The 18,080-nt window shown below is 38.3% G+C and overlaps 1 protein-coding gene across 9 annotated transcripts in view; it reads right to left on the reverse strand.

Annotated features, from left to right (window-relative positions):
• Positions 1-4,917: 4,917 nt before the first annotated feature.
• The window catches only part of LOC105472393 (LUC7 like 3 pre-mRNA splicing factor), a 30,985-nt gene continuing 17,822 nt past the window's right edge, over positions 4,918-18,080 (reverse strand). For 4 of the 9 annotated variants that reach the window (XM_011725595.3, XM_011725601.3, XM_011725599.3 and 1 more), the window contains 9 exons: positions 17,105-17,144; positions 16,346-16,490; positions 15,866-15,940; positions 13,777-13,881; positions 12,767-12,928; positions 11,642-11,925; positions 10,943-11,103; positions 6,990-7,130; positions 4,918-6,884 (listed from right to left, as the gene is read on the reverse strand). In XM_011725595.3, coding sequence (XP_011723897.1) covers positions 6,694-6,884; positions 6,990-7,130; positions 10,943-11,103; positions 11,642-11,925; positions 12,767-12,928; positions 13,777-13,881; positions 15,866-15,940; positions 16,346-16,490; positions 17,105-17,144 — 1,304 coding nt within the window. In that variant the 3' untranslated portion in view covers positions 4,918-6,693. Of the gene's footprint in view, positions 6,885-6,936; positions 7,131-8,291; positions 8,418-10,942; positions 11,104-11,641; positions 11,926-12,766; positions 12,929-13,776; positions 13,882-15,865; positions 15,941-16,345; positions 16,491-17,104; positions 17,145-18,080 lie in introns of those variants that run through there. The other 5 variants (XM_071082954.1, XM_024789937.2, XM_011725598.3 and 2 more) reach the window with 5 other exon arrangements.

The raw sequence follows: 18,080 nt of genomic DNA on the forward strand, positions 1-18,080 counted from the left end.
TCCTACGTACAAGGCACGGCCCTGAGGGTGCCACTGCTGTAGTGAGGACAGATTCCATAGTGGAGGGGGCTGAAGCTGCACCTTGGTGTATCCAAAGGTATCAGTTACTCCACAGCACATAGGAACACTCAGGGATGTGTGTTGGACGAACTCACAACCAAGCCCTATGCTCATACTGAGGGGATCCAAGTTTTACCTGGGGCATAGTTGAGGGGTAACAGGGCTAGTGTGAACTGACGTAGGGCCTTAGTTATATGAGCCTTATGAATCTGCAAGTGCAATTCAAATTTCCATCACTTTCCTCTTTTTATTTTTTTATTATTATTATTATTTTTTGAGACGGAGTCTGGCTCTGTCGCCCGGGCTGGAGTGCAGTGGCCGGATCTCAGCTCACTGCAAGCTCCGCCCCCCGGGTTTATGCCATTCTCCTGCCTCAGCCTCCCGAGTAGCTGGGACTACAGGCGCCCGCCGCCTCGCCCGGCTAGTTTTTTGTATTTTTTAGTAGAGACGGGGTTTCACCGTGTTCGCCAGGATGGTCTCGATCTCCTGACCTCGTGATCCGCCCGTCTCGGCCTCCCAAAGTGCTGGGATTACAGGCTTGAGCCACCGCGCCCGGCCTCCTCTTTTTAAAGAGTAAACATTTTTGTGTTCACGGTGCCCCTACTAAAATTAGAACAAGGCCAAAGCAGCAGCCTCTGTGAAGTGACAATCTAACTTGGGCCAGGGAAAGGAGTACAGCACAGTCCAGCAGTTTTCCTTCGCAGAATGGCATAAATCTGAGAAAAGCTTCTTTGGAAGCTGCTTAGACAGGAAAACAAAAGCATCAGCTCCCTGGCTGGCAGACAAGTAGAAATTATGTTAAGATGAAAATAAGATATCACACAGAAAACATACATTTAGGTCTCGTTTCTAGCTTTTTTTTTTTGAGACGGAGTCTTGCTCTTGTCGCCATTTCTAGCTTTTTAAGAACTACAATTAAGACCTCAATTTGAAGACTGGGCACAGTGGCTCATACCTGTAATCCCAGCACTTTGGGAGGCCGGGGTGGGCCTGATCATTTGAGGTCAGGAGTTTGAGACCAGCCTGGACAACATGGTGAAACCCTGTCTCTACTGAAAATACAAAAAAAAAGAGCCAGGTGTGGTTGCACGCACCTGTAATCAATCCCAGCTACTTGGCAGGCTGAGGCATGAGAATGGCTTGAACCCTGGAGGCAGAGGTTGCAGTGAGCTGAGCTCGTGCCACCGCACTCCAGCCTGGGTGACAAGAGTGAGACCCTGTCTCAAACAAAATAAAACCTTAAATTGGGCACTCAAGAAACAGTATCTTTAAATTTGTCACTCACTGATGGTTAGTTTTATGAAATACACTACAGCTTATATATCTATTAGTAACTACCTGCGCCAAGACTTTTTCCCATTCTTTTAAAATTTTATTAAGAAATATCGTACATACAAAAGCACATAAACATACAGCTTAAAAAAGAAAATGCCCACAGGGCTTCAGAAACAGACCCTCGCCAGTTCCTCTGAAGACCCCTCTCTGCCCTCACGATCACCTCTCCCTCCGTCAGAACGGCTAACATTAAATGTTGTCTTAATCGTTTCCTTTTATTATGTATTTGACAGCCTGTTTTTGACTTTCATCGAAATGGAACCACAGTGATGTCTTCTTCTGACTTGCTTTTTTTGATCCTTCTGTTGTTGAGTTTTGTCCATGTTCACATACAGAGCTGCAGTTCAGTTTCACTTCTGTGGAATTCCACTGTTGGAATATACCCACAGTATTTATCCAACGCACTGTTGGTGGACACTCAGGGTCTTCCCAGGTTTTTTCTTCTTTTCTTCCTATTACACGCAATGCTTAAATCCATCCCCTGGTACACATGTGTGAGAGTTTCTCTAGGGTATGTATCCGAGAGTGAATGGCTATGAGAGGTTATGGCACACCCACTTATGCCAAATTGTTTCCCGTTTCCCAAAGTTGTTGTTCCTAAACATTCTTAAATCTGTTGACAAATGACCTATTTGGGATGGCTGAGGGGAGGAAATAGATCAGCTACAAAACTCTTGAATTTTTAAAATAGTAAATTCAAAATTCTGATACAACAATGAAAAATACATTTACTTCTCTGCTTTGGCTTACTTGAAATGTACTTTTTAAAACTACAGGTTCAACTTAAAAGTGCTGTCTCCTTTATCTCAAAATAAATGTTTCTAAATATTACCAGGTAAAAACAGCAAGACTCAGAAGATATGTGTATACCGTCATATATTTTGAAAGATCTATACATAAATGTTTATATTTTCTCCCACCTCCCATCTCCCCACAAAGAAACTACTTGGAAGAATAACTGTTAACAGCAGCAAGCTCCTGCAGAGGAAAAACAGAGGGAGAGGAATAATAGGAGACAGATCACTAAACACTTTTTTTTTTAACCATGGGCAACATTACAATTATAATACAAAATTTCAAAAGTAGACCTGGGGTTCTTTCACAAACAACTAAAAAATCCCTCAGGAAATCAAACTTGAAAACTAACCCTGAATGAAGTCCCATCCCACAGAATTGTATACATAATAATAACTTCAGGTGTTTTGTTTCATGCACATAACATGTTTAAAAACATACTCACATAGCCCATCGGCAATGCATTTTTAAAAACAGAATGGATGAGGGCTCAGAGAACTTCCGCCATAAAAATGTTCAGTTCTTACAACTCTGAAAACTTCAATCAGAAGGTGGCTGAGCTCAACCAATGTGGTCCAAGTGTTCTCAGACCTCGGAAATAAGGTTGATTATCCTCTGTGACACTAACTATATTTAAGGAACCAGAATGCCTAAGGAGAGGGGGTAAAAATATCTGAGCTGAGCAGTATGACTAGGTTATTATAAGCTCAAGATCAAGAAAACAAGAAGGATGTTTCAACCCAAACTGAAAAATGACTGGACTGTGTTTGAAGGGGAAAAAAAGTGTTTTAACAAAAAGAAGCATGATATGTATCATCTCTACATTCCAGAGGAGAGGATGTCTTGAACAGCAGACTGGTCGGTGCTCTTGAAAGGCTCAATGGAAATTAAACTATTGGACCAGTGCTATATAGTTTGATGACTGACAAAAGTTTACCCAATTTGTTTTATACTAATGAACTGTTATTTAAGAGGTCTTTGTCTTTTAGAGTTACATGTTGAATTATTTACAGATTAAATGGTGTGTCTGAGACTTGCTCAAAAATAATAGGGGACAGTGGATACAAATACAATCACTCATGAAGTATAAGAGTGGTCATGAGTCTTGTTGGTGATGAGTTAATAGAGGTTAATGATATTGTGTTCCTCTTTTGTGCATGTCTTTAAATTTCCAAAATAAAGTTGTTGGTTTTTTTTTAAGACCAACTGATTGCAGATTTCAAACTTCCCAAGCAATCTGATTAAAACTGGTTTGCTCCCCTTAAAGACTTTCCAAAGAGAAAATATATATTCCCCAACTAATAACTTTTTGGTCTGCAAGGCAGAAATGTTTGTTTCTTCTACTGAACTGGTCTCAATACTGGATTCTTATGAGATGGTTACCAAGAATCAGTTCCTCTTCAGCCACATCAATTTTGGGTATAAAATTCAACTTCTAGGTCTCTCTCCATACTAAAGCCAGGCCTTAGTCATAGCTGCCCTGAGGAGGCAGGTCCTCCTCCCACCGCCCCCAAATCCCAGGTAACTTCAATAGTTCTAATAGATCTAAGCGTCCATAGAGGAAGCCTTTTCATATGAGCTCATTGATTATACTTCATTTAAGTTAGATGTTGATTCTAGAGGAGACAGAGCAGAACAAATCTTGTATTTTAATAACTTCCTAGATTTTTTAATACTTAGGGACAGAATATGGTTTAAAAACTATGATTTTAAGTCCTTTGCTACTACAACCACAATCTTGTCAAACTACACAAAGCAGTGCCTGGGAGCTATCTTTGTGTTTGTTAGATTTTACTTCCCATTTTATCTTAATCCTCATGGGAATCATCTCTTACAAATTCAGAGATAACCCACTCATCTACTGCTGCATCTCCAGGATCAGCTAGGGAGCCAGGAGGGATCTGTCTCCACAGCATTGTTTCCAACAGAGCCTCTAAAGTGGGGGCTTCATTATTTTTCAAAGTTTGGTGGAAGAGATTTTAGTAAATTCTTTTAACAATTCATCATGCCTATTAGAATCAACACACTGTCTTAACAGTTAGGCAGTGGACCATGAGACAGAGACCTAGCAAATCCATAAACATGAAGCCACAAGACCCTCCCTGGGCAAATCATTTAACACACTCAGTTTCTTTACCTATAAACTGATAGCAGTATTTGAAAGTTATAAACCACAAGGAATTGCTATGATATATATGTGCGTGTGTATATACGTAGCTGGAGAGAATACTTTTATACAGTTGAAGAAGCTGGCTATAGATAGAAACATGCTGCCAGTTTTCCTAGATGTGACACAAAAATAATCATTTGGGGGGGGGGGAACCCTTGCCATATATACTACACACCCTATACACAAGTACATTTATAAACTGACACGACCGGGTGAGAAGAAATCTTGATACAGGACTTAACAAAAACTAGCACTTGAAAGCTTTTCTACATCATTATTTCATAGCTAGCTAGCTAAAGAGTGCTTGTCAGAAGGATACTTGGAATTTTCTACTAAAGGAATTTCTCAGGGATGTAAAAATATATTCTAGTTCACTGTACATCTTTGCTATTAAAAGCAAAATTCAAATTTATTCATAACCACCTAAAATTGAAGCACCATTATTTAAAACATTAGAAACTCTATAAAAATTAGTCTTAAACAGAACAAATTAGATAAAACTGTACACCAACACCTCTAGTGATAGTGTAACTCTTGTATTTAAAACAGGGGACTAGTTCAGAGTCAATAACTTTATTAGAAAAAGATTAATACTAAAACCTTTCAATGACAGAGACAATCAACTTTGTAACAGAAAGTCAGATATACTTTATTTTTACTTCTAAATCCAAAGGCTAAGTAGAGCAGAGTTGTAAAAATGAAATCCCACTTAGTCTGATTCACACGAATACTAACGTTTAATCCTGTTTTCAAAGTCCAAGAATGAAAACTTGCAATTAAACACTGAGCAAGCCACATGTTTAAGTAATATTTCTTAAAAAGTCTTAAAGAAAAAAGTATGATACAGGACCTAAGTTTTCAGTGGCATATATACTATTAACACATGTTCTGAAATCTGGTAGGTCACATCAGTCCTGAATTAACTTTTAATAATAATAATAATAATAAAAAAACTAACTGAGCTTTATACTTTTTCTATGCCACTATAGCTTTCTTTCACCTCATTTTTTAAATGTCGATCTTCACTTTATGCCGTTCTCAGTATTCTTCCAAAAATCTTCGAACAGTAGTCCTACAACGCAAAATTTGGGGAAAAATGATAATTAGACAACATGTAAAAGGCCAATTTTTATGAGAAAGTGTTGGCCCAGTCACTAACTGCTAATTAACATGTGTATATGGAATGCTTGTATTCTTTTTAATTATCAAGGCATCAGTGTGGTTCTTAAAGTCATGTGCCTGTGTATGCTTCCCTACGTGTGAATGACACACACAGATATAATCTTACATTGCTTTCCCAAAAGAGGAATGCCATCAACAAATAAACTAATTGGTACTTCCTTTCATTAGGAATATTTTGTCCCACGCCACTAGCCCACAGAATGAAGTTTACAGGTTTTAAGAACACTTACAGTACCTAACTTTTAATAGTTCTTAAAAAACCCAAATTCATTCTATATAGTGCATCAGTTCTTTGATTTCACAAACTGAAGGTGTCTGTCCTTGCTATTCACACTGCTGCTTTAAATGTATCAGCCAGTGAGTGACTATTCCTACATACCTATGGCTGACTGCAAATTCTCCTACACAGTAGGAAATATTAAGCACATACCTCTTATAGACTTGAGAATTGCATTGAGTGTAACAAGGCGAATAATATGAAGTGTTTATTGTATTTAAAATTCTTTAAAGATATCTAATTCTGGCCACCACTGCAGCCCTACATACAGTTGAAAAAAAATTCCATTCTGTTAACATTTGGTAAGTTTTCACGCAATACACAAAAAACCCCTCTGCACTTCTTGTAAAGAACAAAAAAGATACACAACAGTTAAGCGTAAAGATCACAGGCAATAGCATTCAAACATGGATGTGGGTAGAGAAAGGAGTACCTGGCATGAGTACCTGCTTAGTTTGACTGAATCCTTGATTTTTAATTTGGCTTTTCATGGGCCGCTCACAACACCAACGCTGTGTGAGGTATGGTAGTCAGCTGCAATAATTCATAAACCCTACACTTCCATCAATCCAATGCTACTGGCTCTCGAGTTACAGAACAAACTGCATTAGAATGCAAGGCAATAAAGCAAAAAACTAGAAACATCCTTGACAAAGAAATACTAGCAGTTTAATTAAAACAAAGTAGTCCAACATGTGCCTCCGAAATATTTAAGTTTTTAAAGCATATGTCTCTGCCAATGTACCAACACAAGATGGACTTAATACCAAAAAGAAAAAAAAAAAAAACAGTTCAACCTTTTTATTAAAAAAAAAAAAGAAATGACAGCAAAATCCCTAAAAAAAGGATAATTAACTTTTCAATGGCGACTATATTACAAATGTGGGCAATAATTTCCAAAGAGGCACACTAATGGGGGCACGAGTCTGCTACAAAATAGCTGAGACAAAACAATGTACCTCAAAATGTTTTGCAGGACTACACTGTCTTTTCCTTCAGAAGAGGCTTTTGTATGTCTTCTTACTCGGCTTAGTTCCATCTTCATCTGTGCATACTTACGCTGCACTGTCAAACAGTAACAAAAAGCCCTAATCAAAGTGAGAAACAATACACTTACCTCTGTCTGATCTGAGGTCTTATCAGATCAGTTTTAATTGGACTGAGTGTCACCTTCAGATTTAATGTCTTCACTGGTCCCATTGACCTCATTCTTAGTATCACTTTCCTTCGATTCAGTGTTTGTGTCTTCACTCTGCTTTTCTCGACTACCGGACTTCACACTACTTTTTTTATCATCAGATCCCCTCTTTTCTGCCATAAAAGAAGACATTGACCATGGATTTTAAAGTAAAATACAATAAAGACATGATTTTGAAAAAAAGTGAAACAACTGAGAGATGAGAGACAATCATTTCTCACAGACTGCAAGCAACAGTTTGGTGAATTTACCAAAGGGACAAAATTTGTAATATATGGGAGAGAAGGCAGGAAGGGGAATTCAAGGAAGCAAAAGGTAAAATAGTGGGCAAATTCTCTCAATTGCTGAGAAGCTATTAAGCACATTGCAGAATGTAATATTTAAATAAATTTCATTGTGGGTAAAAAACATCAAAAAGCACTGGGAAAGGTATAAAAGACAGCATACAAAACTATGTTCACATGAGGTTCAATTATTAAGTTAGAAGGGTAAAAATGGTGACCCCAAAAGGTGAGAAAAAGTTGAACGTTTATAACAGGCATGTTTTTAAAAATACAATTACATATTTTAAAATGCAAAAAACATGTGTGTGTGTATATATATTTGAATATCCAAGAAGGATAAGCCTAATGAAAGAAAATGATCTTAAATCCCAATCTAAGCAACTGAACTTTTGTGCTTTGCTAAGAAAAGTCATATATATGCCATCTGAGAGTTGTTTTTCCTAAAAGAGAAATTAAAATTCAACTCAGCTGCAAATGAAGAATGAAAAAGGTAAACAACTTTTTCCTCTACTATTCTTTGGATGGGTAAGACCTCAGACTAGAGGTAAAAGTGGTACACAGAGCAAGCATAGTCTAGCCTTTTCAGTTCCAAGTATTCCCCCAACAAAAAATTTCTACAGAAAATGTTCAAGTCAACTAGAAACTTTCTGGAAAAATTACTTTTCCCCTTACTAAGAATAGCTGTTCTGGCAGAGTAGTTAATAAGACAAAAAGACATTTTAAAGAGAAACAGAACCCTCTACATAATTTCTGCACAGTTATGAAGACACAACACCAAATATCTAGGAAAGAGAGATGGTAATGAAAACAAAATATGGTATGGGAGGGGCACCCACTCAAGAGAACTGAAGATCTTATGTAAAAGAGCATATTTAGTCCATAACACTTGCAAAATACACAAGCCACGTCCAAGTAGTTAAGTGCAAGACTTGCTTCATGTCTGTCTGTCCACTTGTGAGAACTATGCCAGGACAGTGGGCTCTAACTGACCTTGTGGGAAAGTCCTCCCTTTGTGCCTTATGGGCCTCTCCGGTGCACAGGTAGCTTCAATGAGGAAGAGTCGTCTTGTTGTCCCGTAGAGGACTAGTAGTCAGTCCAATAATCTTATCTTCTGCCCTATGTAAATATGGTAGATCTTAATAGTCCTAAGGACATCCACAATTTGTGGTGGATTTTAGGGCTATAGATGAAAAAAGGAAACTCTCTTGACAAAGAGAGCACCTTACACTGGTTGCCGACAGCTTTGTGTGAGAAACCACTTTTCATTTGTGGAGTGAGATAAACTGCTTCTATCATAGCACCTGGAGTAATAAACTTGCTCTTTCTCATTTGCCATTATTATATGCCCACTGTGGCTCACAACTGGTTCCAAAGTCCAGATCTTCAATCATTTATAAGAGTGCCTAGATGGCTACCTAGATGGCTACATGGTAGTTTCTTTTCTGTATTTTTTTTTTCATCCACTCATCTGCACACTGATTTTTAATTAATTTTTACATAGCATTTTCAAAATGCCAATAAATTATATCACTTCTAAAAGAGATTCCAATGTTTAACTCTATCATAGCATACCCAATTATGGAAGACAAGACTGATACAGTTTTCTCAGTATCTTCTCTCTTTCCACCAAGTCTCACATGGAAAATCCCTGTCTGTTGCTAATCTAAACATAACTCAGCTTATTCTGCTTAAACAAAAGTTTTGCTAGGGGCCAGACATGGTGGCTTACACCTATAACCCCAGCACTTTAGGAGACTGAGGCAGGAGGATTGCTTGAACCCAGGAGATCAAGATCAGACTGGGCAACATGGCAAAACCCCATCTCTACCCCCCACCCCCCGCCAAAAAAAAAATTAGCCAAGGATGGTAGTGTACACCTATAGTCCCAACCACCCAGGAGGCTGAGGTGTGAGGATCACCTGGGCCAGGGAGGTGGAGGCTGCAGTGAGCCGTGATCGTGCCACTGCACGCAGCCTGGATGACAGAGTAAGACCCTGTCTGAAAAAACAACAAACAAAAAGCTTTACTAAATTTCATGTCATCATCATTACAATTTTAGGATTAAAGGTAAGCAACTCTGGACATCTTTTTGCTCTATCCAGAAATTACACAAATATGCCTGTTTTGAGTCAGGCCAGTGTCATTTACTACTCAACTTTGACTTCAAGTAGTTATGAAGGCTAGCTAGCTTTTATCCCTAAAAATCAACCCAACAATTTTAAATGGCACAAATGATAACACAGAATAGAGCAACTAAAGCTAACAATAGGAAATGTAAAACTAAAAACTTTCTCAAGACAAATATTATTAATTTGACCTGACAGTCATACCTGGCTCTTGAGAGTTGACCTCTCAACCCAAAAATAAATTACACAGAAAGTCTTGCAAAAAGATTGGGTAAAACATTCTTAAATCTAATGTTAAATCAGTTAACCCATTGTAGCAATTGCCTTTTGAATCAGAGAAGCGAGTTCTCAACTTGAATGGCAAACACTAGCACGTCTGGCAGTAAGTTTTCAACATTTTCCCACATTACAGAAAAAGCCAATATATGTTAAATATTTCAGAAAAAGACTGTGCTTATTTTAAGAAAACAAAAGCAGAGGCCAAAAAATATATCCATGGTTTGTGCCGCTAGTTCTAGCTGAGTCTAGAGGAAAAACAAAAACAAAAAACCAGAACAGTTCTATTGAAGGATATAATAAACAACAAGTATAAAAAAGACAAGTATAATAAACCTAAATAGCAGCACATATATTATGCTGGTGATTAAACATGGAGACAGGTAGAATGAAATGAAACAAGGAGAGCTGAGAAAATCAGAAATAGGCCCCTTCTCTCATTCCTAAAACCATGCAAAGCACAACAGCTCATTCAGTGCAAAATAAAAGACACTAAAAGAATCTGGAGAACACAAAATTCAGAAAGGAGAGCCTAATGGTTAACAGAATTATCTTCCAATAAAGGCTAAGTTAGATGAGAATATTCTTGTGAAAACATTCCACACAAAATTAAAAAGTCCATTAAAAGTGCTAACAGCACAGTACATCAGCTAATGGGATGCCACAAAAAAAAAAAAAAAAAAAAAAAAAAAAAAAAAAAAGAAAGAAAAGAAAAGAAAAAGAAAAAGAAAAAGAGGGGAAAGAGCATGTTGATCCCACTGAAAACATGGTTAAGATACATATAAGCAATTCAACTTCCAGGGACTTAGATGTTAACTACTAACTTAAATGAATGCTACAAATGAAGACTAATGCAACAATGTACACTTACTTTATAAGACACATTATGAAACACTGCAGTGTGAAGAAAAAAAAAAAGGTAGCCAACAACCAAGGTAATATAATCCTATGCCTAATAACCCTGAAAGTTAATATAATACTTAAAAGAATCTACATGAAAAACCTTCAGGTTATCAACTGAAAGACGCGGTTTAGCATCAAAACACCAGATAAACTGTCATTTTCACAAATCTAAGTAGGAGACGGGGAAAGAATGCCTGTCTCCTACTGAATGGCGTTCCTCACAGTAAAAAGGAGTATGAATGAAATGGATCTTTGTCTGTGTCTGGAGAAAAGTGAGTGGGGCAATTAGGGTGTGAAAACAGTTTCTTAATGAACTGAATTCTCATATAAACTAACCTTTCTCCTTGGATTTTCTATCTTGTTCTCTGTCCCGACTTTTGCTCCTGTGCTTATATGACTTTCGATCCCGGCTTTTTGATCTTCTTCGATCCCGACTTCGAGATCTATGTTTTCTTTCTGATCGATCATGGCTTCTGCTTCTTCGTCGATCTCTACTTCTTAATAAAAAACCAAAAGGCAACTTCAGCCAGTATTACAGTGAGTAAAGGCCTTAAAGTAGATATTATTAATTAACAACTCTTAGCAAAACTTACCCTTTTTCTCAAACTATTTACATAAGAAATCTTAAGAACTAAAAATTATTGAAAATATTTCTAAATTCATCTCCAATAGTGCTAAGATGGTTATCGTTGTGCTCTTTAAGACTCTTCTTCAATTTGTAGTTATAATTAAAACAGTATGGCTGATTTCATATTTTATTTCTTGGAATGAGTAAGACAAGCACTTAAGAGACCATCAGGTATGCTAACTGTAAAAAGATTGTGTGAAATTTCCTAGACAGGTGGGAAATAGCACAGAACTTGCCCCGAAAATGGAACTATTTTATTCACTGATTCTGCTCTCACAACCCATTCTATCACTTAAAGATGCTTAAGAGCTTCCCAACTACCATTCTGAGGAATAATACTAGTAATTATTATTGTTATTGCACACTCATTATGAGCTGGACATCAGTCTTAGGTGTTCCATATATACCTGCTTCGCCTTCTTTCTCTACTTCGTGACCTTTTGTGGTCCCGAGACCTGCTGCATCTTCTGTCTGATGTTCGGCTTGAGTGTCTACTTCGTGAACGACTTCTCTTTCTTCTTTCTCTGTCACGAGCCCTTTCTTTTTCTCTTTCTTCCTCTTCCCTTCGTCTTTTCCTTTCTCTTTCTTCCCTTTCTCTCTCCCGTTCTTTTTCTCTTTCTTCTCTTTCTTGCTTCTCCTTTTTCAGACGCTCATCACGATCAGGTTCTTCGGTTCTTTTCCTTAACTTCTCCTAGAAAAATCAAGTTGGATTCTTATACAAATGTAACTAACAATGGTCAACTAATGTGAAGTAATCTGTAGACCAACTTATGGAATTGATGCCCTTAAGGGAAATGTAGACATTCCAACACCATGTACATACACAAGGTATTATTTGTCTAAATCCTCAGGATATATTCTTCCCAAATTTCTGGCATGCGAGAGTTAAGAAAATCAAGTGCTTTCATAGTTCGATAAACAGCAAAAATTCACAGGAACTCACATTTAAGCCATATTAAAATATAGTTATTTTTATCTATAGCTAGTGATAGCTAAAAGCTGTAGCTATAGCTAAAATAATTTTTTTTTTTAAATAGCTAAAATGTATCTTTAGAAGAAACTTAACGTTGGCCGAGCGCAGTGGCTCAACACCTTGGGAGGCTGAGGAGGGCGGATCACCTGAGGCAGGAGTTCAAGACCAGCCTGGCCAACAGGGCAAAACCCCGTCTCTATTAACAAAGCACAAAAATCAGCCGGGCATGGTAGTGTATGCCTGTAATCCCAACTACTCGGGAAGCTGAGGCATGAGAATTGCTTGAACCCCAGAGGTGGAGGTTGTGGTGAGATCATGCCACTGTACTCCAGCCTGGGTGACAAAGTGAGATTGTCTCAAAAACAAAACAAACAAACAAAAAAACAAAAATTAGCCAGGCCTCGTGGCACATGCCTGTACTCCCAGCTACTCAGGAGGCTGGGGCATGAGAATTGCTTAAACCTGGGAGGTGGAGGTGACAGTGAGCTGAGATCACGTCACTGCACTCTAGGTGACAGAGCAAGAATTTGCCTCAAAACAAACAAACAAAAAAACTTACTTTTAATTCTTCTACAGTAGCTTTAATTTTGGCATAGCCCATGTGTTGTTTTCCCATCAAATGGTCATCTACCCGAGACTGGGCATCTCCTACTATTAAAAAGGCTCCACACACTTCACAAACTTCCATTTGTTTTTCTTGTGCAGCAAAACTTTCAATTGTCTAAAATGATAAATCAGTTACAAGAACATCTGAGGAAGAGAAACAAATCTCAAGAAGTACTCAACATTTAGAAAAGATTTCTAATGTGTGTGAATTGCTCTTTCCCATTTCCCCAAATCAGTAATACTGGGCTACAAGTGGTCAACTTTTTTTAAAGAGAGACGTTTAAGGCAACAGCAACTAACTTGCTGAATCACCCAGAAAAAATGTTGAGACCCACTGTTCAATGTTCAACACACACATTACCTTACGAAATTTAAACCACCTTTCAGAAAGCCACCTATTTTAGTATGAATTCATTCCTTGCTTAGGGTCAAGGGATATGATGTCCATACACAAAACTAATTAAGGAACTAAGCACATTGACTATAATCTGAACATATCCTATTCAATATGGAGGAACCAATGACCAATTATATTCTGCAATCAATAGTATCTGAAACACATATATTCTCTTCTTCAATTAAAATAATAAGATATTTTAAGGGTGTATTAATTTTTAACAAAGATATAAGTATGTACTGAGTAATTTATTACAACAAAAATGAAAATAAAACGAGGCTCATATGGAAATTTATGGTTTAAGGCAGTGATTGGCAAGCCAGGGAGGCCTTTTTCTAACATTTTATTGGGATACAACCACACCCGTTTGTTTCTTGTACTATCTAAAGTTGCTTGCATACTGCACAAAGGCAGAGCTTAGTAGCTGCCACAGACCTTGTGGCCTACAAATTGTGCTGACTCTAAGTTTAGAACATCAGAATAATTTTCAAAGGTTCTCAGATAAAAATGAGTTCCTACTAACTGTTAACAGACAGGTGAGATAACGTGAAATAAGGTTTACTTACCGAGGTTGTGGACCTAAGCAGTTCTCTCTCTTCTTTTAATTGTTCAACTAATTTCATCATCCCCTGGGCTTCTTCTACTTTTCCTTCAGACCCTAATTCTTCAATCTTAGAAGAGTGGGGGAAAAAAACAGTTAAGATTTCTTTCAAACCCAACTATTTCCTTTTTTCCCCATGGTTCATTAGTGGTTTTATCCATCTTTTTGTTTGGTTTTATTTACAAAAGCCTCTTTGGGTTTAATTCATCCTAGATTTTTTTTATACTTCAATAAAGTATAACTGATGTGTTAAGAAAAATGCACTTTCAGCTGGACATGGTGGCTCATGCCTGTAATTCAAGCACTTTGGGAGGCCAAGGTGGGCAGATCACCTGAAGTCAGGAGTTCAAGACCAGCCTGGCCAACGTGTTGAAATCCCATCTCTATTAAAAATACAAAAAAAAATTAGCCAGGCATGGCAGCAGGCACCTGTAATCCCAGTTACTGGGGAGACTGAGGCAGGAGAATCACTTGAACCCAGGAGGTGGAGGCTGCAGTGAGCCGAGATCGTGCCACTGCACTCCAGCCTGGGTAATGACATGAGACTCTGTCTCAAAAACAAAAGGAGAGAGACAGAGACAGCGTCTCACTATGTTGCCCAGGCTGGTCTTTAACTACTGAGCTCAAGCAATCCTCCCACCTCGGCCTCCCAAAGTGCTTGTATTACAGGTGTAAGACACCTACTCTTTTCAGTACCTCCTCCAGCCTCAATCCCAAACACAATCCCCAGGCAACCACAGATCTGCTTTCTGTCACCATAGGTAAATACGCGTTTTCTAAAATTTTATATAGAGCCAGAGTCTATATTCCTTTTTTGTCTGGCTTCTTTCACTCAGCCTAATTATTTTAAGATTTATTCATACTGTCTCATGTAACTAATTCCTTTTCATTACTGACAGGTATTCCACCATATGGATACATCATGATTTAATTATCCACTCACCTGCTGACGGATATTTTAATTGATTCCAGTCTGGGTTTTTTTTTGGTTTTTTTAGTGCTATTATGAATACGGCACTCATGAACACTGGAGTGTAAATCTTTGTGTAGACATACGTTTTCGTTTATCTTGGATAAATATGTGGGAGAATGGCTCATGGTACATTTTTAACTTTTTAAGAAACAGACTCCAGGGCCAGGCACAGTGGCTTACACCTGTAATCTCAAAACTTTGGAAGGCCAAGGTGGGTAAATTACTTGAGGTCAGGATTTTGAGACCAGCTTGGCCAGCACGGTGAAACCCCGTATCTATTAAAAATACAATTAGCCGAGGATGGTGGCGCACACCTGTAATCCCAGCTACTCGGGAGGCTGAGGCAGGAGAATCACTTGAACCTGGGAGGCAGAGGTTGCAGTGAGCTGAGATCGCGCCACTGCACTCCAGCATGGGTGACAAAGCGAGACTGTCTTAAAAAAACAGTAACAACGACAACAAAACAGATTCCAATATGATCTGCAGGAATATGAAAGAAAGAAAAAAATGAGACTATTTTTTCCAAAGTGATTGTACAGTATCATATCCCAGTTCCAGCTGACTCACATCCTTGCCAATAGCTGGTATGATCAGTTTAATTTGAGCTATTCTAATAGGTGTCAAATAGGTATTTGATTGTAGTTTTAATCTGTATTTCCCTAACGACTAATAATGTTGAGCATCTTCATATTTGTCGTCCTTTTATATACACATATACATACATGTACACACACACACAAGACAAGGTCTCACTCCATTGCCCAGGCTGGAGTGCAGTGGCGCAGACACGTCTTACTGCAGCCTCACCCTCTTAGGCTTAAGCAATTCTCCTGCCTCGGCCTCCTGTGTAGCTGGGACCACAGGTGCACATCATCACACCTGGCTAATTTTTGTAGAGACTGGATCTCACTTTGTTGCCCAGGCTGGTCTCAAACTCTTGGGCTCAAGCAATCCTCCCACCTCGGCCTCCCAAAGTGCTGGGATTATACACATGAGTTACCATGCCTGGCCCATCCCTGTATTTTTGCTGGTTACACGTCTGTTTCAAGTATTTCCTGACATTAATGCATATAATTCTCACCTGTTGCAGAAGTACATCAATTTTGTCTGTTAAAACCTGAATTTTTTCTTCATTTTTGCCTGTTGGGCCAGCGGCCTGTTGAAGACAATAAAACGTATTACCAACAAGTTGAAGACAAAGATAAACATGCAAACTCGCACATACCATACATAATATTTCTATTTAATAATTAAAATGCTTAATTGAAAGGACAGTAATTCAATTATCTTCAACTTCTGGTGGTCAATCACATATTGTCAGTTACTACTATTTAAGAGAAAAATCTTGGCCTCAAGAAAAAAAGAAAGAAAAATCTTATGTTTAGCAAAATCAATGTTATGTTTGCTAAAAAAGACTGGAAAAAATGAATGCCTTATAAGTTTCATATCATTTTAAAAGAACAAAGTAATGAAAAGAAGACAAGTTTCAAAAATATTAGGGAGGTCTCTGAATCTCCAGAAAACAAGGACCCTTTACAAAGGCTGAATTGATTTCACTTACCCCGGAAGACTGCTGGTTTTGAGATAATGCCAAACGAGCATGGCCTCGTCTGATCCTACGTTCTACTTCTGCAAGTAAGCTCTGCAAGTATCGCAAAAAATCTCTCTCATAGCCAACTTTCATGAAACGAGAGCTCTTCTCATACCTGGTAACATGAAAATAAACAAGTATTCATTTCCAAATCTTCATCCATTACAACTCTAATATTCTATCTTAATTAGCCTCAACGACTATTGCATTTAGGCTGCAGGGTAAACCAGGTGTATTTGAAGTGCCTTTCTGACTGCCCCTCACCACAGAGCTTTACACAGGGGTTTAACCACTAGCGTTACCACTGTACTGGATCTATGACCCTGGACCTGGGACAAGTCTCATGTATAAAATTGGGGCTGGCCACGGTGGCTCACACCGGTAAACCCAGCACTTTTGGAGGCCGAGGTGGGTGGATCACTTGAGGTCAGCAGTTTGAGACCAGCCTGGCCAACATGGTGAAACCCTGTCTCTACTAAAAATACAAAATATTAGCCAGGCATGGTGGTGGGCGCCTGTAATCCCAGCTACTCGGGAGGTTGAGGCAGGAGAATCACTTGAACCCGGGAGGCGGAGGTTGCAGTAAGATAGAAGTTTCTTACTACCCCTAGCCAGTGACTAGACTTCTCTCAGACACTCATTTTACAATTAATTCCAATTATTCCTCAACCCTTGTCCCCCTTAAACCAAATAATAACTGGGAGGGAAATGACAACCAAAATAACTTACTGTTTTCGTAGATTTTCATCATGAATTTTTTCACATGGACCTGGGGGAAAAATACAATTGTATAAATTATCTGTGATTATTAGCAACCGTTTCTTGCCAAAAACAAAAAGTTATTTTTCTTTTTAAAAAGAAAAAGAATTTACTTTATCACTGAGTAGTTTGTAGACATCTAAATTGATCCTACTGAATCATGAAGCATTATAACCAAATAGGACATAAAACTGATCTGCTCAGTCTTCAAAGTCAATATAATGGATAGCAACCATATATGGTTAAAAGAGAAGTAAGGGAGGGAGAGAGAAAGGGAGTGAAGGCAAAAGGAAATTGTTCTTTATTGCCACTCAAGAAAACTAATGGGGATAGACACTGAACTGAACCACTGCTGATTTTATTATTTTCAAATCTGTATATAAAGTCAAATAGCACTAGACTAGTACCCAACTCCTACTTCTTCCCACCTCTAAAAAGCAATTATCTTAACTCTTCTCTATTTCTTCTTGAATTTACCTCCACCTTTTAAAATTCTATGCTTATTTTGCTATTTATCAATCCTAGACATCAAAATTTTGGGATAAATAAACACTTAGTGTTTATATTATGCAAATACTATTCACTGTCAGGCCAAACAAAGGTGCACTATGAGACACTTCTGATGTTTTTTTTTTGAGACAGAGTCACGCTCTGTCGCCCAGGCTGCAGTGCAGCGGCGCAATCTTGGCTCACTGCAACTTCCGCCTACTGGGTTCAAGGGATTCTCCTGCCTCAACCTCCCAAGTAGCTGGGATTGCAGGCACCCACCACCACAGCTGGGTAATTTTTTTGTATTTTTAGTAGAGACAGGATTTCACCCTGTTGGCCAAGCTGTTCTCAAACTTCTAACCTCAAGTGATCTGCCCTCCTTTGCCTTCAAAAGTGCTGGGATTACAGGTATGAACCTAGTTTTTTCTCTATATTTTCAAACTCTTCTCAAACACTT

The sequence above is a fragment of the Macaca nemestrina genome, chromosome 17 (assembly GCF_043159975.1).
Source record: "Macaca nemestrina isolate mMacNem1 chromosome 17, mMacNem.hap1, whole genome shotgun sequence".
Classification (NCBI taxonomy): Eukaryota; Metazoa; Chordata; class Mammalia; order Primates; family Cercopithecidae; genus Macaca; species Macaca nemestrina.